This window comes from Monodelphis domestica, chromosome 5 (genome assembly GCF_027887165.1).
Source record: "Monodelphis domestica isolate mMonDom1 chromosome 5, mMonDom1.pri, whole genome shotgun sequence".
Taxonomy (NCBI): Eukaryota; Metazoa; Chordata; class Mammalia; order Didelphimorphia; family Didelphidae; genus Monodelphis; species Monodelphis domestica.
The window spans coordinates 113,746,387-113,770,579 of NC_077231.1; the positions used below are offsets into that span (position 1 = coordinate 113,746,387).

The window sequence follows — 24,193 nt, forward strand, 5'->3', positions numbered from 1 at the left end:
AGCTGGGGAGTACTTTCTATCTTGTCCATTGGGAGAGGAATATGAGACAGTTAGCCTACAATCCTGAAGCAGCTCTTTTTTTACTCCCTATTCATTTCAGAGCTCATATCACAGAGCTATAAATCTTCAGCCTGAGAAACATGGATTTTCTGTAGTATGATTAATGAAAAAAAATTGAAATGGCAGAATAAGAACTGACCATATTGTAGAAGAGAGTGATTGGGGGAGAGAATTGAAACCACTTCCTCTTCCAAACTTCTGCCATTTGTGAGCCAACCAGGAGTACCACCAGGTGGCTGTTGAAAGGATAGTTCCCTGCTCAGCCTGTTCCTGTCTCCCTTGTTAGAGGACTTCCATTAAATAAAAAGATGCCCACTCTGCCCACTCTCCTAAGTATAAAGGATGCAATGATGAAGTAAGATAGGGCCAATAACTTCAAAAACTTCACATGCCCAGTCAATTCCACTTTCACTCCCTTCTCTCCATTTCACACACAAAACCTTAGCTTATGCTTTTATCACTTCCTGCTTGACCTATTACAGTTGCTTCTTTATTGGTCTTACTGGTTCCAGTCTCTCTTCTTGTCCACCTGGGCTTCACAGAACTACCAGAGATATTCCTAAATTACAAGTCTGATATTGGATTTACTCTCCTACTCAAAAAACTCCAGTAGCTCCCTATTACTTCTAGGATAGAATACAAACTCTTCTGTTTGGCAACAGGTGCTATAGGCCTCATTTTAGTAGCCACAACTAATGAAAACCTAGAAAAGAAAGTTCTTGGCACATTAAATCCATTTATTATTATTTAGTTCAACATTAGAAAATTATATGATTTTATTAGCAGTCTTGCATAGTAGATAGAGAGCTAGCTTTAGGAAGATTAGGTTCAGGTCCTGCCCAGCATTTAGCACAGTGCTTTGTACACAACAAGCACTTAATAAATGCTTCTCCATTGATTAATTGATTCATGTAGTTTAATCTTTCATTTAGTTCAACCCCTTCATTTTATAAGAGGAGGAAGGAGAATAGCAGAAATTGGAAGTGACTTGTACCAGATACATATCAAAACCAAGATCAAAATCACATCTTGTAATTTAAAATCAGTGCTCATTCTGTTATACTAAGCTACCCTCCCTGCTGTGACTTTTGATGAGTTGGCCTAATCTCTCTGTTTCTCTGTTCCTGCCTATAAAATGGAGATGATAGTACTCTGGCTACCTATCTCAGAGGACTGTGAGATGAGTGTTTATAAACACCAAAGCCCTATATAAATTTGCAATGCTGTTTTTTTTTTAACCCGAGGCTCCTGATTTCATTGCTTTCCTTATTGTGTTCTTTTATATTTACACTCTGAAAGTACATCTTTGTTCTCATCAATGCAGGCATTCTTTCCAGTGATACAAATTGAAACCTATTGATGCCTGTCCATCCTTTTTGACACCCAAATGTTCACTACAGGAGGTCAACCCAGTGTGCAAGAGACCTCCCTCAATCTCCTCCACTCCCATATTTCAAGAGTATTGGTGGAGCTCTCTGGATATCCACTTGTCCATCAGCTTTCACTCTTGCCACCTAAGTAGCTCTTCTTCTCTTGTTGCCATATCTTCTGTGTTGGTGATGGCCCTTTCCTTGAAGGTAGTAAGCTAATTCCAGAAGACCTTATCAGGGAGGTATGGAATCTAGGCAAATGCTCTGACTCTCTTGAATCAGAGCTTGCAGCAAGTTCTACATCTGGGTACACTTGGCCTGTTTACTCTTTTCCAACAACATCTTGCTTCTTTCCACCTCCATGTTTTTGGTAATACTGTTCATAATTCCTAAAATCCCTCTTTCTTCTGTTAAATTTTTATATGTCTTTTGAGGTAGTCTTAAGTTCCCCTGACGCTGGGAAATAATTCGCTGTCTGCAGTGCTCTTTCCTTCTCCAGCCTTCTTTAGCTCTTAGTAACTAGCCTAATCATTTGACATGTTTAATATCTCTTTGTATTATTAACTATCTTTCTGTGCATATGTAGGAAAAAAAGGGAAAGTCTTGATTTCATTGACTAGATCCTCTATGGAAGGCTTAAGAATTTGAATTGCACAGGACAAGTTGGCATGTGCTACAGCCTGCATCAGTGGAATGATCATAGATAGATAGGTCCTTTGAAATCTTGGAAGTGTCTTTTAGCCCTCCTTTTAAATGATCAGTTCCTAGAAATAAAGGAACCTGATATCTGTAGAAGGTACTCAGAACTCTTCCTTGGTGGATAGATGAGTCAGACATGGTCTCCTAATGCTTCTTTAAGCTGGTCCTTAAGCCTGACCCTCTAGAGCAGGGGTTCTTAACCTGGGGTCCACAGGTCCCCAAGTGACCTGTGAGCTTAGTTGGGGGAAAATTACATTAGATTTTTTTTAAACTCTTACCTTCCATCTTGGAGTCAATACTGTGTATTGGCTCCAAGGCAGAAGAATGGTAAAGGCTAGGCAATGGGGGTCAAGTGACTTGCCCAGGGTCACACAGCTGGGAAGTGTCTGAGGCCAGATTTGAACCTAGGACCTCCCATCTCTAGGCCTGGCTCTCAATCCACTGAGCCACCCAGCTGCTCCCTACATTAGATTTTTGTTAACTTCCAACTGCAATTTAGCACTTCAGTTATGAGTTTAAAAAAATACTATTATAGAAAGGAATTTATCATCCAAACCACTAAATGTATCCATGTCACAAAAAAAAAAGTCAAGAATCCATTGTTTAGTGGATGAAAAACAGGGCAAGTATTAGGTGTAACATGGAGTAAAACCAGGTTGAATACTGACATTTCCTTATGAGTCTGAGATTCTGATTAGTTGGAGAACTTATTGTATACTTATGTCCTCCTTGCCTCTTGGCAAACTTGGATATGTACATAGGTAATGCATGTAGCAAATAGCTTTCCTGTCTTTTCATAAGTGGCTGTTAGATAGGCTGCTAAAAAAAATAAAATGAAATAATTCCTCCCCAGGAGGTATTCAGAGAAGCACATTGTCCCACCCCGTGCTGACCTTATACTGTGCTTGACCATAGCTACAGTCCTGCATTCATTTCCAGGCCGCTTATTTTAAGAGGAAGGTTTTGGTCAGCTCTAGAGGAAACTGATCTTAATTTGGATCAACCTCACAGTAAGAGGGACATTGCCAAACTAGCATTCTGATCGGAGGTTTGTTCCATGAGGAAAGATCTGAGGAAGTGGAGAACTAAGCCGTTTTGCCTGTAGAAGTCTTGGAGAACATGATTGCCATCTTCAGATAGCTGAAGGTCTTAACTATGGAAAAGTCATAGATTTATTCTATGTTGCTTAAGAAGGAAAAGGACAAGAAACTGTGATTTAATTGGCATAGGGAACTACCAGATGACAAAAATCTTTACCATTGCCAGTTAGTACTTTTTCTACAACTTTTAGTCTTAGAGAAAAGCCTGGGGATAGCAAGAGTTTAAGTGATTTGTTCAGGATCACATAAGCAATTTATGTCAGAGGCAGCACATGGACATAGGTCTTCCTGGCTATGAGGTCTTTCTCTTTCTTTCTTTCTTTCTTTCTTTCTTTCTTTCTTTCTTTCTTTCTTTCTTTCTTTCTTTCTTTCTTTCTTTCTTTCTTTCTTTCTTTCTTTCTTTCTTATTGATTCTTAGACAGAAGACAAGGGTTTAAAATACCTTAGAAATGAAAATTTTTATTTCTGTTAGCTCTGTAAATATATCTTTCTCCTTCTTTGTTTCTTGGAGCTGTAGTGAAGATACAGCAGTAGATTTTGCTTTGTTTCAGTCCCAGAGAGCAGTGAGTAGTGGGAATAGGAGCAGTTTTTATTTTTTTAGGTATCTTAACAGTATCTTTCCTTTTTTCTTTCTCTTCACAGCTGTGTGGCTGCGGACTATTAGGAGTGGGCATCTGGCTCTCTGTCTCCCAGGGAAACTTTGCCACCTTTTCTCCCAGTTTCCCCTCACTGTCAGCAGCCAACCTGGTCATTGCTATTGGCACTATTGTCATGGTGACTGGCTTCCTGGGCTGTCTGGGAGCCATCAAGGAAAACAAGTGTCTCCTTCTCAGTGTAAGTATGTTTCCTTCCTTCTCTCAAACCTTTGTTTCCTAGTTTGTTGGTCAATTGGAGTATTATATCTGTTTCCAAGGAAAGTACTTCTGGAATGTTGTATCCTGTTCACTTCCTGATCCCTTCCTAGATTAGTTATCTCTTCACCTTCATATCACCATTTCCTCCAAAATTGGTTTCTGTCTTCTGGCCTCTATCCATTCTCCATGCCTCCAGCTCCCCCATATTTTCAGGTCTTTCCCAGGATTAAGGAGTACCATTTTCCTTTTAGGAATCCTGCCCCCATGCTGGCTCTCCTGACTCCTTTGCATTGCAATCCCTATTTTTGTTTTCATACCCAAAGGCCATGTAGTAACTTTTCTTCTTTTCTAGTTTTTCATAGTCCTGTTGGTCATCCTCCTGGCAGAGCTGATCTTACTCATCCTGTTTTTTGTCTACATGGACAAGGTGAGCTGTTGGGACAGGAGTGTGGCAGGTTGGGTTTTAGTTTTCCTCCCCATAGGGCCTTTAAAAAACCACAAACAACTAGAGTCCTTCAAAACCACACAGTGTAAGAGCTAGAAGGGCCTCTAGAAGTCATCTAAATGCTTCATTTTAATTTTTTTACCATTGAATTTTATTTGTTTTTTTTTTTGTAAGGATATTTTACTTTACCAATTACATATAATAATTTTCCATGGAAATTTTTGGTAGTTAATGATCAAACTGTCACTGTCCCTCCCTTCCCAGAGCTGATAAGCAATTTGGTCTAGATTTTACCTGTATTATCATGTGAAACATATTCCTATATTGTTGTAAGAGAATACTCATAGAAAACTCAAATAAACAAAAGTGAAAAATAGTATACTTTGATCAGCATTTTGACTCTAACAGTTCTTTCTCTAGAGATGAATGACATTCTTTGTCTAAATTCCTCAGCATTAGCCTGTAAATCCTTCAGTTTTAGAGGAGAAAACCAAGACCCCAAAAAGGGATAGAGACAACCTTACCTAGTAGAAAAGCCATGGATTTGGAATTAAAATCTGTTGGTTTGAATCCTTGTTTGTTTGAATCCTTGTTTTTCTGACTTTATTATACCTATGTGATTTTGGGTATGTTACTTAACCCTTTGGGGCCTAAGAATGTTTTATCTGTCCAATGAGAAGGATGAGATCGATGCTATCTAAGGTACCTTTCCTCTCCCAATTCTATAAGCAGTTTGCCCAAGACATAGAAAATTTGTGACTAAGCCTCCCTACTATAATGTGTATGGTGCCACAAGGTTGTGACTATGGTACCTTCTTGTGACATTCACCTGTGGTCTTTTCCTTGCTCCCTACAGGTGAATGATAATGCCAAGAAGGACCTGAAAGAAGGGCTTCTCCTGTATAATACAGAGAATAACGTGGGACTGAAGAATGCCTGGAACATCATTCAAGCTGAGGTAATGCCAGAGACCTTGAGAGGGAAGCCAAAAGGTCTATGAAGGGTGGAGACTATTCTGGGGGCAAACAAGAAATTTGTATCATGGTTTAGGAAGCAAATAGCACTTTATACATTTTAGCCAAAGCAAGGAGAAACACTGACCTTGGGTATGCTGTCCAAGGGCCTGCTTTGTGGAGGATTTTGCTGCCCGGATTAGGGAATCTGTAAGGATGTCCAAGATTGAGGGAACAGAGAGCAGGGCTTGCTCAGATCAGAACTGGACCAAGGTATACTCTGTCTGTATGAAGGTGTTTTAGGAAACCCCAGTGGATAGTCTTTGCTGATAAGATGGCCAGGATGGCAGGAAGGCTCCAGATGGTCCAAATGGGAAGCTGGACCTTTATATTTGGAGTTTTTGTAGGGTTGAAATATAAAAAAAGACAACTTGTTCAACTTGATTTGAGAGACTGGTCCAGGAAGAGTGGGGGAAAGTTGTAGAGAGATAAATTTTGGTTCAATGTGAGGATAAACTTCCTAAAAATAGGGCTGTGTCAAAGTGGATGGGGTTGAGTTTGTCTCATTAGAGGATTTCAAATGAGGGATAGGAAAGGCTGTTTCAGAGAAGAAGCCTAATAGATCAGAGTTGGTAGATGTGCCCTTGAAGTCCCTTCCAATACAGAGTTCTGTGATTCTGCTCTAAGTGATTTTTGTAGTTTTGGAATGAATGTATGATGGGTTATATATTTGCAGTAACCTTCCTGATTATGTTGGGCTTAGACAATGATAAAGAACTATCTTTGCTACTACCTAAGCATGAGCCCTGGAGGCATGGAGAAGCCTGGCAAGGAGAACCATCTAAATTTGCCACATTTAATCCACAAATCCACATATATAATGAAGGAAAGATTATGCCAAAAGAGAGGGATCCACCTCTTCTCTAGGTCAAGCTTTGAGCATCTTAGTGCCCCATTATGGACATGACTAATTTCATCCTTTTCCTGTCTGTAGGAAGGAGATCAGTGAGAACACTCAGCTTTTCTCATTTGGGGCAAACTGTGACCTAGAAAGGGGGAAGAGGCATCAACCTGTCTTGTGTAGTGACTGAGCACTTAGTGGTGGCATAAGAGATAAGAGGAGAAAAAGAGTAGGTGACGGTGTCTTCTAATTTCCCTTTCCTTCATTCACCTTTTGGTAGATGCGATGCTGTGGTGTCACTGACTTCACAGACTGGTTTCCTGTGCTAGGAGAAAATACAGTTCCTGACCGCTGTTGCATGGAGAATTCCCAGGACTGTGGGCGCAACTCTACCACCCTTGTGTGGAAAACAGTAAGAACTAGAAATCAAGCGTCCCCCAAACTTTCTTAAATCTCACCTTCCTCCTAGTGGGTAAATCTAGGTCAGAGCTTGAATAGTGAGAGAGAAATAAAACATTAAGGTGAGAAACATACAAGTGACCATCCTCATTGGTCTTATGTTCTCTTTTATAGTCCATATGAGGCTGGGACCAGGTTTAAGGAAGTAGAAAGTAGATACCATGGGCATGGCCTGAAGTTAGAGGAGGTTAGAGGTTAGACACCAAAGGAAATAAAGAAGAAATTTGCCCAAAAAACTATGAGAGAACTAAGTCAGGGTTGGGCATGGATCCATGTAGAGTATAATATAGTAGGGTCCTAGCCATGAAACATTATAGTGGAAAGAGTACCTGGTTTTTAGCCCCAACTCTTATGCTTACTAAATTGTATGACCTGTAGAAAGCTACCTCATCTCTCTGGGTCTTGCTTTCCTTATCTATAAATTAGATAATTTCTGAGGTCCTTTTCATCAATAACATTCTGGGATTTACTTCCTGGAGCAGGGTTGGGAATAGTAGAAACTGAAGGAAGTACCACTAGAAGCAAAGTAAGGGGATGCAGGAAAGAATTTGAGCAACTTGACTGAGGAATGGATTCAGCATCTTATGCCTGCTGCCAGCTAATGTAACCTGACCCCATCTGAACCTCTCTTCCCAGGGCTGTTACGAGAAGGTAAAGACATGGTTTGATGACAACAAGCATGTGTTGGGCACAGTAGGAATGTGCATTCTTATCATGCAGGTATGATATAGTTTTCCTTGAACCCTCCATAACCTTCATTCTACCCTAGAGTTGGGGAGTGCAGTAGACTTATGGGACATTGACTATCTTTTCTTCCCATTTCTTTTAGAATGTTAATTTCAAAATCTTAGTTTCTAAAGGATCAAAAACAATAACTATTTCAGACACATTAACAGAGGTAACTATGTGGTCCTAGCCATAAGCTGTAGGTCTGAATGATTGAAGAAGAGGAAGATGAGATGATGATATTATACTTATCCAAACACTTCACAGTAGGGCACAAAATACTAATAAAAAGCTTTATCAGCTTTCTCTTTGATGCAAACTTGATCCCATCATTCTTAACAAAAGGCATTACCAAAAGATGAGAACACCAGTGACCCCTCCAATTACATGTTTATGTACTTTAAAAAAGCTTTCACAGCTTGTATCTCTCAAAAAATCTATAAGCACTTTCAGGAAATCGATATCTTGATTGAGGAGCAAAAAAATTGTGCCAAAAATCCTCAGGGGCATAAAGAACAACTCATTATCAATTCAGTGATTATTGAATAAGACTTTTGAAAGTGCCATAAAATTTTTACCTCTCATTGATTATCACAAAGCCTTTGACTCAGTTCCACACTCATGACTTGGTCATGCATTGCAAATATATGAAATTGATGGTGGTGAAAATCCTAGACTTTTCTCTGTTTAAAACATGCCACCAAATACAGTGTCAAGAACAATTGACATAAAAGGTGGCATCTACTAGAGAGTCAATTAGTACTAGATGCATTATCATCACTCCTGAACAGATCATAGTTTGACTTCCAAGTCAAATAGAGAGCCATACCAAAACACAATATTAATCACTTTCCTATACATGGCTCCACCAAAAAGCCCATTTAAATGGATACTTCATCTTGTGGAAACTTTACTCAATGATATACATCAATAAATGTGAAATTCTTTTTTTTTTTAAACCCTTACCTTCCATCTTGGAGTCAATGCTGTGTATTGTGGTAATACACAGTAGAAGAAGAGTGGTAAGGGCTAGGCAAAGGGGCTTAAGTGACTTGCTCAGGGTCACACAGCTGGGAAGTGTCTGAGGTCAGATTTGAACCTAGGACCTCCCATATCTAGGCCTGACTCTCAATCCACTGAACTACCCAGTTGCTCCCAAATGTAAAATTCTTAGTGAACAATAAGGAGGAATGGAGATCAAAGGCTTTGAGTTTGACTTCAGAGCTAGCAAATTAAAACAACCAGTGGAAGGTAGTACTTTCATGTTTTTTGGTCTTCTCCACAGGAGAATCATTGAGCATAGGATAAAGAGACTGAGTGAGTTAAGAGACTGACTGAAATCAAAGAGTGAAGTCAAAACTTAATAGGAAGTACACCTACAGAGCAATTAATATCTATATGATACTAGTCTTAACATATACTTTTGACATGGTAAAATGGATGATAATGGATCTGTACTGTTAATGAAACACCAGGCTCATCACCTGAAGGCACCAATGGAAAGATGAACACTTTCTTGCCCAAAAGAAGGAAAAGGATTGATATCCTCAAAGTACATGATAAACAGATGTAAAAATGTTGCAGAAATGCTTTTGGAACAGAGACCTCACTTCATAAAGCAGTAGTAAAAGCTGACAACAGATCTATGCCATTGGATTTGTCCAGTGTAACTGAAAATGGGTCATCCTCATGGAGCCTATAAAATGGTTAAGATTCAAGAGTAGAATGAAGTCACTCAATGGGCAACATCCTTATAAACTCAACCAACTTTATGTCTCCAAAGATGTTTTAGACACATGCCTTCATCATGCCAGTTTGTCTATAGAAGAATGGGTCTTGTGAGAGCAATTCAGAATCAGACCATTGGCATGAGAAATTACAGAAAGAGTTTCCTTAAATTGATCATCATTATAATATTGCTGTTTATTTTGTACAGTGCTCACATCATTTAGTCTCAATTCATATGTGCCTCCCCAAGTTTTTCTGAAACTGTCCCCTTTGTCATTTCTTATGGCACAGTAGTATTCCATCACAAAGCATATACCACAGCTTGTTCAGCCATTTCCCAATTGATGAGCCTCTTCTCAATTTCCAATTCTTTGCCACCACAAATAGCATGGCTATAAATATTTTTGTGAGTACGAGTCCCTTTATTTTTCTTTTTATTTCTGTGGGATTTAGGCCTAGGAGTGCTATCCCGAGACAAAGGATAGATTTGTAACCCTTTGGACATAGTTCTAAATTGTCTCTTGAATGATTGGACAAGTTCACTATGTCACCAAAAGTGCATTCGTGTCTATTTTTCCACATTCCCTTTAGCATTTATCATTTTCCTTTTTTATCATAATAGACAATCTGAATTGTACTATGAGTTGTTTTAATGTTCATTTCTCTAACTGGTAGTGATTTAGAGTATTTTTTCATATGACTATTGATAGCTTTGATTTTTTTTCCTTCTGCAAACTGCCTCTTCATAACCTTTGAAATATATTGATTAGATAATGAGTGTTATTTTTGTAAATCTGGCACAATTTCCTATATATGTAAGAAATGAGGCTTTTTTTGGACAGAGGAACTTGCCATCATTTTTTTTAAGTTCTTACTTTCTGTCTTAGAATCAACACTATGTATTAGTTCCAATTCAGAAGAGCTATTAGGGCTAGGCAGTGGGAGTTAAGTGACTTGCCCAGGGTCACACAGCTAGGAGCATACAGGATCACACTGAGGCCAGGTTTGAACCCAAGACCTCCCACGTTTAGACTTGGCTTTCAATCCACTAAGCCATCTAGCTATACCATAATCCCCCTCTCTCCTGAATTTCATACTTTCCTTCTAATTTTGATTACATTGGTTTTATTTGTACAAAAGCTTCTTAATTTCATTTGATCAAAATTATGCATTATACTTCTTATGATCCTCTCTCATTTGGTCATAAACTCTCCCTTGTCAACATAGATCTGATGGGTAGACTTTTTTTTCTAATTTGCTTATGATATCCACCTTCATGCCTAAATCACATACCTACTTTGACATCATCTTGGTATACAGTATGGGATGTTATGCTCCTTACTTCTAATTAGTGCTTCTAACCTCTGGTCATCCTCCATTTTGTCTTTCAGATTCTAGGCATGGCCTTCTCCATGACACTCTTCCAGCACATCCATCGGACTGGTAAAAAATATGATGCCTAAGCCGACTGGCTGGGAGTGCCATCCATACTCTCTACACCAGGAAAGAGTTGTGCTTTTGTAGACTCCTGAACGCCAGACTGCCATCCCTTCCTATACATAGTACAACCCTATCCTGTCCAACAGATCGACGCCCTCACCCTTCTTGTATCACCCATTGACTTCTTTGTTGGGTGGCAGGGTGGGTAGGGAGAGTGGGAAGGAAACCTCAGGAGGTGGGAAGTTGTGTGTGTGTGTGTGTGTTGGGGGTGGGGGGTGGGACTTTTCTGCATCCACATCTGTTTCTTTGCCAAAGAAGATGGAGGGATGGGGAGAAGATGAGGTAGAGTGATGGGAGATGCTAAAAGAGCAAACTCCAATATGACACTAATCCCTCCTTACCTCTCCTTTACCTCCTGCCCTTCTTCTACGCACTGACACTTTGCCTGACCCACCGGGGAAGAGGATGGAGAAGAAGAGGCCAACTCCCATCCTTGCTGGGGGCTTCTTCCTCTTCACTTCCCTTTCCCCTTTCAAGGGACACAGCCTCTTCTATTTCTGCTTATAGCCACACCTTGCTCCCACCTCTGGTCCAGAGACCTAGAAGACTTAATGGGAGGGAAGGTCAGGGAGGCCCAACCATTTTAAGTAAGGGTCCCCAGGCAATGTTCTTTCTGAGGCATTTTGTACCCTATGATGTATCTTTTTTTATATATATCATTTTATTTTATCCTGATTTTAATCATTTGGGATCAGTATTCCCCAAATACCTTTAGGGTTAGTTTTCTGATCTATAACTTTTTATGATATTGGTTTATTTGATTTCTTGATTTTTTAGGTGGGGGGTAGTGATGGGGGGAGGGCATCCATTTGGTTTTAATCTGGAAAAATACTGTGTAACACTTGGGAGGATCTTGGTGGAGATGTATCAGACTTTTTTTTTTTCCCAGTATGGAGAGGATGAGATTAGCCGGCTCTGATGATAAAGCTAGGACTTGGCTCTGTTCCTTTACCTCAGTGAGGGGCTAGAATGGAAGGTTCATGACCTCTTTCAAGAGCTCTGGGACTTGGAGTCCTTTGCTCCTAGAATTTTGGCTTTTGTGAAGTGAAGCAGGTTCAGGGGTCAAGCAAGAGGCAAAGAGGATCTAGTACCAGTACTGACAGAACACAGAACCAATGGGGATGTGAGTTGGGTGAGACTGGGGTGGGGGGTAGGAAGGTAATAAGGGAGCTTGCAGTATTTCTTGCTAATCTCTTTACCAGGAACTATGGCCTGAGCTAGGTTATATCTGCTGCTGTTTTTTTGTCTTTGTCTTTGTCTTTGTCTGTTTGTCTTTGTCTTTTTTTTATCCTTCCCTCCCAACCATCTTTGGCATGGGAGACTCTCCTTTCACTCCATTTGGTCATTCCCACATCAAATTTCACAGACCTCCCTTTGTATTTCCCCAGACATTCCTGCTAGAACTTGATCATATACCTCTGTAGTTCAAATGCTGCATTTCTCATATATTGCTGCTTTTCACAAAGGAAAGGATAGATGGAGGTGTTCGAGGTGATCTCAGAGATTCGCTAGGACAACTCCCTCACTTGACAAACAAACATGAAGCCCAGACAAATTCAGAATATGTTGTGTCCCCCCCCCCTTAATAGGGCCCCAAATACACCTTTGAAACTCCAGTTTGGTAACTGGGTGAGTTAGTCTCCTGAGGCCCACCATATCTTCTTATCTCTTTGGAGATTATTAGAAATCTAGTCTCCCTCCTGTGGGTTGAAACAGTGGAGTGATAATGTTCCACTATAATGCTGGAACTCACTCTTGTATCCATTCCCTATCTCTAACGAAGGAGAAATTAATTTTAAAAAAGCATGAAAGAAACCAGCACACATCCTTAAAAAAATAAACTCAGAATAATATATACCAATTCATAGGGCATACACAGCTCTGCAGATAGGAAAAGGAGTGAGTGAAAAATTTGTCCTCAACATAACAATTGCTCCACTCCCACCCTTCTTTCTTGGTTCTAATAGCCAACCCTGAAAAAAGTCTGAGCATCCCATGATTGAGAGTTCCCATGACCTGGATTCCTTATAGGCTCACACTCTGACCTAAATTCCATCTGTCTTTCCTTTTTTTGACCTGAGAAATGCCAGCACAACCAGCAAATCCCTGACCATTGGTTTACTTTAGACGTCATAAAAATTGGGACCAGGAGTGAAAATGTTCTGGTTTGGCCAAAACTTCCTTCCCTTTTCTCTTTGTCCCCCAATTTGCTTGCCAGCGTTAGTGGTGATGGAGTCTCTCAAAGGTGGAGTGTAGAAGTCGTATCCTCTTTAGGACAAAAATACCATGGCAATGATAGAAGATGCTGCTATTAAATGAGATAACTTCCTCACCATCAAACTAAGAATGGCAAGGTCTAATTTACTGTATGTTTGTCTTTTAAATTTGTATTCCCTCCCCCAATTCCCACCCCCCCTCCTCCTGTTCCCTCCCCTCCCCTTTTGCCTTTTCCTTCCCCATTCCCCACCCCTCCCCCATTCCCTCTTCTCCATCCCAACTGCCCTTCCAACTTCCATTATTACTAGCTTTTTTGGGCCACTCTTCCTGATAAGGAGCTTTAGCTACCTGCTTGTGCAACTCATCCAACCTGGTGACAGATGATAGAAGAAAGACTTTGGTGAACTAGTTTTTGATGCTTAGGTTTGGCTATGGCATATCTTAAGTTTTGGGCATGGGATGGGTTGTGTTATGCCTGTCAGTGCATTTTTTAATTTGTTATAACTTCAACAGCAAGAATGCCTAGCAGTGGTGGTATTGCGCCTCCCTAGAAGGCTAATTTTTTTTCCAGGAGGCTTCGTGGGCCTCTTTCTGGCTTATCAACAGCCACAGCCACAACTTTTACTCTGTTGCTGTCTGCTTTCTCCCTTTGATGTATTCACCCCGTTGAAGTGTCCCTAAGCCTGGCTACTCAGCCATTTTGTGGAGTCTCCTTTAGAGCCAATCCCCTTTGGACAGGTATTCTCCTCATTGTTTCTTTAAGCAGATAGGTCACTCCATGCGGCCCACCCCCCTAGCACCAGTAGCCACATGGTTTCACATGAGGTCAGTGATGCTAGTATCGCCCCGTGGAACAATCTGGAGTGAATACCCAATTTCTTTTGCCAAAAATGTGAGTTGACTCAGTCAGCTCTGGTGGTGGCATTTATAAATGTAGCACTGCCCCCAACATGCTTCCCCTCCATCACCCCAATAAATAAGTGAAACAAATCAATAGTATTTTAGTTGTTTTGACAACCCAGAGGAATAAGTGATTTCAGAAGGTCCCAGAGTATGTTTTAGGCTTAACATTTCACCCAAACATTTCAACTTTATTTAAGTTGTATCCCCCATACAGAGGAGGCAGGAAGGTGAGACATAGGTGGGAAGAAGATCCAACACATAGAGATAGGGACTCTTATAGCAGGGGTTCAGCAGTCTGTGGTATAGGCATCACCACCACAGTTCCCTCTGGCTACTTGCTTGAGTTGTTCAGCCACTGCTGCACTGCTGGGAGAGTCAGTACTCAGAGCCTCCTCCCCCTGCCTCTAGCCTCCATTCCCCAAGTGGGTTGCTATCTCTTGAAAGGTTGCCAGCCCCTAACCCCAAAACACATCCCATTTCACTCTGGACTTTGACTTCCAGTTGGACCTCTGCAGGACTGCTGGAGCACCAGCAGCTCTCTAGTCCCCTGTCCACCTTTGGGTGGAGGTGCTAACAAGCAGGGACACAGCCACAGGAGGGGAAGCGATGTGTCCTTCATCCTCCTGGAGTCTACCCTCTCATTGTCTCCCATTCGGTTTCCTCTCCATTCCTCCTGTTTCCCTCCCATCCACAACAAAGCAATATTCCTTAAGGTGGAGATCCCTAGCCTCCTTACCACCTCAGTTCAACTTGTAAGACTTTTCTAAGAGGCAGTGGGTGATAGGTGACTCCCTCCTCCTCCCCTCCCAAACCCCCCTATCCTTCACGTGGGGGCAGTAAGAGAAAACAGGCTTGTTGGTTTCTAATGCACTTTTCTGCTTGCAATGGTCTGTCTATGCTTTTCCTCCTTCCTGCCCGGCTTTTGTTGTTTAATGCCACATTTTTAGCATGTTTTTAAATAAAAATGGATAATTTGAGTCAAAAGTACAGCACAATGTGTTCCCCACATGGCTTGATATTTCTTGACCTCTCTCTGAACTCTAAGAACTTTCCCATAGGTGGGAGTTCCCATTCTCCTGGGAATTTCCTTCTTTGGGGTACCCTGTGACTGAATTTCACCCAGCATATATTTTATTGTGAGTTTCTTCTTCACAAGAGAGAATGAAATCCAGCTCTATTGGTGGGCATGTAGAGTTCAAGCCAAGTGGGCTGAACCCCAGAGCAGAACAGGAAGGCCTGGGTCACTTTCACAGGGAATAGTGAGCACACTGGGATACACCTGGGGCAGGCTAGCCATCCACACCATGGGCTAGGCACTCTGCATGAAGAGCCTGGTCTTATGGGGAGGTTTCAGAAGGAAGAGATACCACTGGGACCTTCCTTAGTAAAAGGAATCGTCAGGTTATTATTTTCATGACCTCTGGTTGTGCAAACTTCTCAACATCCCCGGGAAGGGAGTGTGGTGTCATGATTGCAGAGCAGTTTGGGGCAGGGCCATAAGTGCTCTTTGGGGCACTAGGGAACTTTTTAAAGTCCCTGCTATTTCAAGGCACAGGCACACCTTCCAGCCATGCAAACATTAACCCCTCTGTGCTACCAGACAGTTTTGTAGACTGCTATGGCTAAAAAATGTATCACTTCTTGGCCAACTTTCCAATGCTGAGTCTCTCTCCCCGTTTAAGCAGGATAATCTCTGGACAACTGAGAAACAATCCATTGCTAGGCCCATCCTTGGGGCCTTTACCCTTGTCTAGGACCTACTTAAGCTTCTGCTTTGCTAGCGTAGCCTTTGAGAGCCTACGGTTACCCTTGACCATCATGAGGTATTTAGAGATGTCACTGGAGGAGTAACAGGTAGTGTGATAAAAGCAGCTACCAAAAAAAGCCTCAGTTTTGTCCTTCTTAAAGGATTCTAAAAGAGAAAAGTGGGACTAGGGAATTAAGAATTCGGGGAGTCCCTTTTAAGTTCTGTGTGTTTCTTAAGGGGCAGCCTTACAAACCCAGATTCAGATGAGACCGTGGGGCAGGGACTCCTGCTGTCTGACAGCCAGAAGGGCAGGTCCCTCCAGTCTGATTTCTTCCAGGCTCTTTTGTACTCCTCATTGTGCTCCTGCATCTATCCCGGGGTTCCTATATGACCCTTGGTGCTCAGCTCTTTCTATGCAATACCTACCTGAGCCTTTGTACTGGGGATTTTGTATTAGCTTGACTTACAGAAATAAATAATCTTAAACTAAAGAGATGTGTCTGTGCTCCTGTTACCTTTTCTAATCGCTCTCAACTTCTTGGACAAAGGAATATTTCTTCACTTTTGGGAAATTGGCACATGTACCAAGCATATATACCCCATACTCCATGGCATGGGGCAAGAGTTTGGTGGGGGCAAACTCCTTACCACATGATGACACAAGCTATATTCATATGTTTATATCTGTATACACATCACGTATTGCACCATAGCATGTGCCTACTTGGTATTTCAGAAGAAACCAAGTGGGACCAGATGACACCAAGCAAGAATTCAAGTTAAGTAGCCCAAAGACTCTGCAATGGATATTTCATGGGCTTGGGGTACTCCTTCCACAGGTATAAGTCCCAGCTCATTTATAAAATAGCATATACCCTTTGACCCAGCAATACCAATACTAAGTTTGTATTCCAAAATTTTTTTTAAATGACAAAGGACATGTATGTATGTGTCACACACATATCTATGTGTATATAGCTTTATATATACATATTTACACACATATCTATGTATATATATATATATCTTTATATATACATATATATTTAAAGTAGCTCTTTTTGTGGGGGCAAAGAATTGGAAAGTTAGAGAATACCCATAAGTTAGGGAATGGCTGAGTAAGTTAGAGCATATGATTGTAATGGAATATTATTGTGCTGTAAGAAATGATGAGCAGGAGGAGCTCAGAAAAATCTGGAAAGATTTATATGAACTGAAGCAGAGCAAAGTAAGCAGAACCAGGAAACATTGTACACAGTAACAGCAATACTATATGACAACTTTGAATAACTTGGCTATATTCAGCAATACAATGATTCAAAACAATCCTAAAGGACTCATGATAAAAAAAAATGCCATCTGCTTCCAGGGAATTAATGGGGTCTGAATCCAGACCAAAACATTTTTTTTCATTTTCTTAATTATTTTTGTTCCAAGTTTCCTTCCCCAAAAGAATTAATATGAGAAAGTGTTTTACATGATTACATATGTAAAATCTGTATCTACTGCTTACCGTCTCATTGGGGAGTTGGGGAGGAGGAAGGGAAAGAATTCAAGACTCAAAAAAATTATTTTAATGTTGAAAACTGGTTTTATGTGTAATTGGGGAAAAATTAAATGAAAATTTGGTAGAATTCTCTAGTGAATTAGAAAAAAAAAATCCCAGCCTAGCTATACCTTCTTGTCCTGTGCAGTTTTCCATGTCTTCTAGGTCTTCTGACATTTCATGGGTAACAGTGCAGACCCTGTATATCCATCTGTTGTTACTAGAGACAGCATAGCATTATGTAGTTAAAATCATTGTGAGCTCTGAAGTCAGGGACTTTCTTTTTTTTTTCTTTCTTTTTTTTTGGTGTCCTCAGTGGCTCAAATGTTTCAGTTGAATAAGATTGGTAATGTGTGTGTTTAGGAGAGGAGCTGGGGATCATTGATGGGATTGCATAATTCCATTAATGAATATTGGCTCAAAATTTTTAAACAAAATCCTGTGAAACAGACTTCAGAGATTTGTTCAAGAGTCATTCATTATGACCAAGTTGGACTAAGGCTGATTCAACATTAGACACACAATCAACACAATTGTATTAAAAACTAAAACACTCCAAACTATATGATCATCTCAACAGAGGTAGGAAAAGTCTTTGACAATGTATATAGCACTCATGCTAAAAACCCTACAAAATATAGCCATGGATGGTCCTTTTTTAATATCAAAAAAGCATCCATCTAAAACAAAAAGCAAACATTATATACAATGGGGATACACTAGACAACACTGGCGAAACTTTTAGGGATTGTGTGCCCAAATTGCACCTTCAAGCTGCCTGTGAGCCCCCCAACCCCAATTACACCAGACAGCAGAGGGAGGAAATACTTGCATTGGGCTGCTGGACAGAGGATCAGGGCATGTGAAAAATGTCCTCAGGCATTGTGGAGAGGGGGAATGGAGCAGCCCTTTCCAGCACACTGGGGCACACATGCTATGCCTTTACCAACAGGGCACTAAAACCTTTTCTAATAAATACAGGAGTGAAGTAAGGATACCCACTCTCCTTACTGTTATATAGTTCTGGAAATGCTAGCAACAGCTAAAGCAAGAGAAAGAAAGGAATAAACATAGGCCAAGAGAAGATAAAACTATGTTTGTTGATAATATGATAATTTACTTGGAAAATCCTAAGGAACCAGTAGTAGAAAGGAAATTCCATTCCAAATAATTCCACAATATATAAAATATCTTGAGATCAACCTCCTGTAGCACACAATAGACTTGTAAAGACTAAATTACAGTGTCTCTTAAATAAATAAATAATAACCTAATTAGCTGGAGGAATATTCATTGCTCATGTCTAGGTTCTGCCAATATAATGACAATGACAATACTACCAAGATTAATTTCCACTTTTAATGCTGAGCTAATCAAATTACCAAGGAAATGCTTTGTAAAATTTGATAAAAATTTAAAATTCACTTGGGAAAGCAAAAGAACTAGAATATTAATGGAAATGGTATTGATTAAAGAAGAGAGAGATCAATGGAACAAACTATATAAGGGAGATTCAGAAACAATAGTTTTCAATAACCTGATGCTAGGTAAAGTTGGAAACAAATTACCTAGTAATAAATTCCTTATTTGATTTTAAAAATCTGCTAGGAAAACTGGAAAGCAGTCTGATGCAGAGTGAAGTAAAGAGTAAAAAAAAATACACAGTAAGTATAACAATATAAATAAAAAGAACAACTACATACTAAAAAACAAAATTAAATGTAACAAACTTAGAAAGATCAAGCCGGACTCAAATGAAGTGATAGGAAGACACCCATAACAGCCTTTTGTGGAAGTGGGAGTCCACAGTTGTAATACAATGCACATTTTTAGACTATTTCAACCTATCAGTTGTGCTAACATTTTTCCTCTGTAAAAAATACTTTGTCCTTTGGGGGAGAGAGGAGGAAGAAGAGAAGATATACTTGGGATAACTATGAAATAACAACATTTTAGTTTTTTTTTTAAAAGAAAGTGCTGCATAATTCTCCAAATGAAATCCAGCCTACCTTCCTCCTAGTCCAGGCCAAGGTTCTTTGTCCATCTGCAATAAAGAATTGATGAACCAAGTCAATAGGTTGCCCATCCATATCATAATCTGGGCAATATATATTATTTACCTACATGTTTTTTTTTTTTCTGAATTAAAGGTCGGTCAGAAGTGCTGTTATATTCTGGAGCTTTTTAACACAATGTCATTCATTTTATACTGACAAAATATACAAAAACATACATAATAGCTAGTATTATCCACAAAGCTATTCATCTGGAGGACCTCACCATCTATTGGGAATCCCTTTTCCATTTGAACTGCACTGAAAATCATTTATGTTGATGGCAAACATGTTTATCATTTATCTATTTGATTTATGGTTCTCATGTTAATGATTAAAGGATGGTTGAAGAGAATTTTCTCTGTGATTATATAATATATTTAAGTTGTATCAATTTAGGTTGTATCAAGGAATAATACCTTATATTTATGCAAATTTTAAGGTTTAAAAATTACTCCTCAAAACAGTCCTGTCACATGGGTTATACAGGTTTGAGACTTAAACTGGATAATCTTGCCCAAGATAATCCAGTTAGTCAATGTTGGAGCCCCTCTAGGGCCATTGTTCTTTGCCTTTCTTTGTGCTACCTCTTAATATCTCTGGGTTACTGATGTTCCCAGTTACTAAATTCACATTTAGGCTGCTATTAAGTGTGGGTCTGGTTGAAGGAAACAAGGAACTGGCATTCTAGCCTAACCTAATTATTTCCATTTGAGGGAACTGAGACCCAGAGAGGAGAACTAGCATCACACAGGCAAGGTTAGGATTCAAGGCAAAGCTCTATGGTGCCAAATCCAATGCTCTCTCCATTCCATAATTCTGCCTCTGTAATTGGTTCTAGACACCCTTCTAAAATGGAGGGATGCAACAGAAAGAACATCTAGAGGTTACTTCTCCAATTCTCCCATTCCTATGTGTCTGGGTGTAAGAATTCTTATAACATAGAATCTCAGAAGAATACTTAAAAGGTTATCTAGTTGATCCCCTTACTCCATTTAGGAATTTCTTCCATGATATCACCAAAAGGTTTATACAGCCACTGATAGGACATCTTTAGTGGCAGAGAACTTACTGCCTCACAAAGCAATCTATTCCATTTGAGGACAATTGTAAATATTAGGAAGCCCTCATATTTAAATCTTGTTTTTATTTACCCTAGGGTGTCTAGAGTCTTATAGGATAATTAATACCTCAAGATGAACACATTCCAAATAAATAAGTAGACTTCTTATATATGCCACTTCCCAAGTGTTCTCAAGGCAAATCATCCCAGGATGCTAAAGTCCCATCCAAAAGACCAAACCTCAAGTCCAAACCAGACTTAACATCATCCCAGCCACCTTTCTCTAGTTTATGACCTACAGAAAGTCATTTAACAACTCTGGGCCTCAGTTTCTTCATTTGAAAAGTGAGGTATTACGTTAGATAGCTCCTAAAATTCTTTAAAGTTCCAAATCTGTGATTCTATGACCAATAGCTCCTAAAATTTGGCATACAGAACCAAATACAATATCTATATATGTGAAAAGCTTAGTCAGTCTCATTGTTCTCAGCTTCACCATCTGTAAAATAAGGAGACCGGATTAGATAATAGCAAAGGTTTCTTCTACCTCCAAATTAATATGAATCTCCTATTTCAAATGTGATTTGACCAGCCTAGAAAGCAATGGAAAGAGCTTTGGCAGAGAAGTTGGAGGACTTGGGTTCAAATTTTGATTCTGCTATTTGTGTGTCCATGTGTGTTTCTAAACTTCCTTCTGCTATAGTTTTATTTAGTGCCTTGGAACTGTCAAATGTACAGCATCACTTCAATGGATCCATGATCATGGGAACCTGGGTACTCCTTTCAAAAGATTATAACTCACATACTCCTCATTCTATGTGACTCATCTGTCATTTCATAAACGTTCCATGGAGGATCCTCTCAAAAAGGTCTTACACATGCCAAAGAGCCATTCCCAAAGGACTTAGTAATTACTCTATGTGAAGAGTGCTAAAACAGTTTCAGCATAAGGGCATTTAGTTTGCCAAGTCCACAGATCAGTCAGCCCCAGGAGTTCCACAGGCAAGGTTCCCATTCTTAACCATTCAGAACCCATTTCTCACCCTGGACAGTCAACAGTGTTGGTTGGCACTGATAATGCGATTATCTGATCTGGACTCAAGACACTGCTCATGAGGAAGGGGATAGAAGGTTTGGGCTAAAAGGGGATATAGAGAAGTCCCCATGGAAACCCTGGTGAAATCAGTTTTTCCCTGCAAATGCACTCAATTCTAAAGAAATGCCTAAGAAGAGGATCAAATTAACTAGATCTTATTTTGAGCAGATAAATATCAGTTGTCAGTTGAACCCATCTTAAAGCATTTAAAAAATGGTCATTTGGGACTTCCCAGATGAATTTATGTTATTCTCACTTACATCCCATGCTGAAGGGTCCTTTGTGACTTTCGGGTACATTTTTCCAATGTGAAAGCTATAGGATACTCAAGAAATCCATTCTGACTTCACCATCATGGTGTAAGAGAGGAAAAGCAGACTCATTATGCTGGAAGACCAACTCATGTGGTGGAAAGGCAGGAAGGAGAGAGAATTCTGGAGAAGGAGCAGAGGAACTGAGAAGATCCAAACAGTTGAACTCACTTCTTTTTGGGAAGCCCACCAGAGAGGTTGATCTGAGTGAACCTCTGGGCCGGGAGCATCCTCCTGTGAAGCCAAACCCCAGTATCCAGTGAAGACAAACCAGAATGAATAGGATTTTGCCAGAAAGCTGTTCACTACGAGATTTCCTCTCAAATCCCTCTAGACAGCCCTGAATTTGACATCATAGCTAGGATAGCTAGGAATCAGGACAGCCCTCACAACTGACCCCAGAGGTCAGGCAGGCAAAACCTAACCCTGCAAGATTTGGGGAGAAGGGGTTCAATTGTTATTTAGGGACTTCCTATTTCCCACCTTCCTATTGCCTTATCCTACCAACTCACTTGCCCCACCTTTCATGTGATCCTTTAGAATAAATAGCTGTTTATCAGATCAAGTGCCTGCTTCATAGTATCCAAGAAAGGAGTCTTGGAGTTTGGGGGGAGGAAAATTACACTTTTCTCCTCAGAGAGGGAGAAGCTGTCTGCCCTGTACTTTATTTCAACCAAGTCTCTGAGGGAACAGTAATCTATGATTCTGAAGGCAACCAGTGTGGGGTTTACCAAGGAAAGAGAGAGGGAAAACAATCTATCACCTCTTGCTACCTTTTGGTTCCATTCCATCTCTACCACACTCTGGTCCTGAATTCAGTGGTGGGAGATTCCATTTCTCCCCCTCCATTACAATGGCTTCCCAATACTGACATCATTGCACAATGGAGGCACCACATCACAGTCTCCCACTGTATATGTTCACATTTGCCCCAGTAACTCAAAGTAGTGTTTTTCTTTCTCTTTCCCACCCACTGACTCACTCCTCTAATTAGTTTTTTTCTTTTTGAGAAACCCATACACACATTCAACTGATATCCATTCATGCTACTGTTCTCTCTCCACTGTTCACCTACTCTTTCTCCACATCTTTGTCATTTTCCATAGTGCTCTTTTAGTCAATGCTCCTTTTTTTCCCTATTCCCAGGGTCTATTCCCCCCTCCCCCAAACAATAGCTAGAGGGCCTCTCATCATGGAGCATGACAGGTAGCTATAGTCAAATTAATTCCCTCCTCAGTCTGGGGTGTTGAAATATTGAAATATCACTAGTGATTCCATTTTGCCTTTATTTACCATTTTGTGAAGTTAAGTCTCAAAGTTGCCTGAATTTAGAGAAGTCACTACATTGATGCTTTTTGTCCTTCCTTTTAGAAGAGAACTGATGTCATCACAGAGTGATTTCTTGACTTGCAAGTTAATTGGTTTTAAGTGAGGCAACTGTACAAAATCATTGGCTTCACTCTCTCTTCTGGAGTCATTGAAGTCCAGTGGCAAGATGAAAGTCAAGATCACTGGCAATGGCCCAGGATGCAATGGATAAACTTGGAATCTTCAATTTCTGACCAAGCTCTAGGAGATCTGTAGCACCTACTTCAGTTACCTTCATGGATAATGGAACAGATTGTTCTTATCTGCCCATTTAACCAGAAGGAAATCTTCATGTGCTTGGGGTAGACATTCCCCTAACTTTGAGGGCTGTCAGTTACTTCACCCACTCCCAGAGTCACCCAACTTAAAGAACATAACACAAAACTACCCCTTTTCCTTTTCTCCTCAATGTCTTCTGATAGCTTCCCACTCCTTTCTAGCCAACACTCACTCTCACATCATTGTCTTCAGAGCTCCTCCTCCAATAGCCAGCCTTAACACTTTCATCCTGTCTTTCATTCCTTCCAAATTGTATATTAACTGGGTAAAAATCAAAGTTCTGGGCTCTTGACTACTGAGAGCCCTGAGTACAGTCTATTTTACAATCTCATGCACTGCTAAATAAAATGCTTATCTGGCTGATTCTCTGTTTCATTATTTAGCGGTAACAGTGCACACCTGAACTCTCTCTGCTAACAATTCCATATTCTGAGCAGATAAGGTTATTGATTTCGCCATCGTGTTTTTCCTGTTTCCTGATATTAGAACGATCTTGTCACTTTTCTTTAAAATAACAAATGGAATATTTAGTATAGCTTAAAAAGCAACAACAAACTTCAAATTTGTCATAACTTTTAACTAACACCCACCATCACTATTCACCTCTGCAGGCCTCTGTGAATCAACAATGCTGTACAAGTACTTTAAGTGGATTTTACTCATTGTGTTTTGAATATTAATATTAGGAGCATATGGGGTGTTCAGGGAAGACTAGCACCTTTGGTGCAATGACTTGCTGAGCTTTTCAGGGCTGCTCAGCCACCCTTTAGTGTCCACATTTCACCCAGTTCTCACTTGTGGTTTCAAGAAGCTA

The 24,193-nt window shown here is 40.2% G+C and overlaps 1 protein-coding gene across 3 annotated transcripts in view; it reads left to right on the plus strand.

The window, feature by feature from the left end:
• The window catches only part of TSPAN9 (tetraspanin 9), a 236,630-nt gene extending 220,477 nt beyond the window's left edge, over window positions 1-16,153 (plus strand). For all 3 annotated transcript variants that reach the window (XM_007503764.3, XM_016425952.2, XM_001366132.5), the window contains 6 exons: window positions 3,872-4,063; window positions 4,436-4,510; window positions 5,385-5,486; window positions 6,663-6,794; window positions 7,478-7,561; window positions 10,687-16,153. In XM_007503764.3, coding sequence (XP_007503826.1) covers window positions 3,872-4,063; window positions 4,436-4,510; window positions 5,385-5,486; window positions 6,663-6,794; window positions 7,478-7,561; window positions 10,687-10,758 — 657 coding nt within the window. In that variant the 3' untranslated portion in view covers window positions 10,759-16,153. The remainder of the gene's footprint in view (window positions 1-3,871; window positions 4,064-4,435; window positions 4,511-5,384; window positions 5,487-6,662; window positions 6,795-7,477; window positions 7,562-10,686) is intronic.
• The last annotated feature ends 8,040 nt before the right edge of the window (window positions 16,154-24,193 follow it).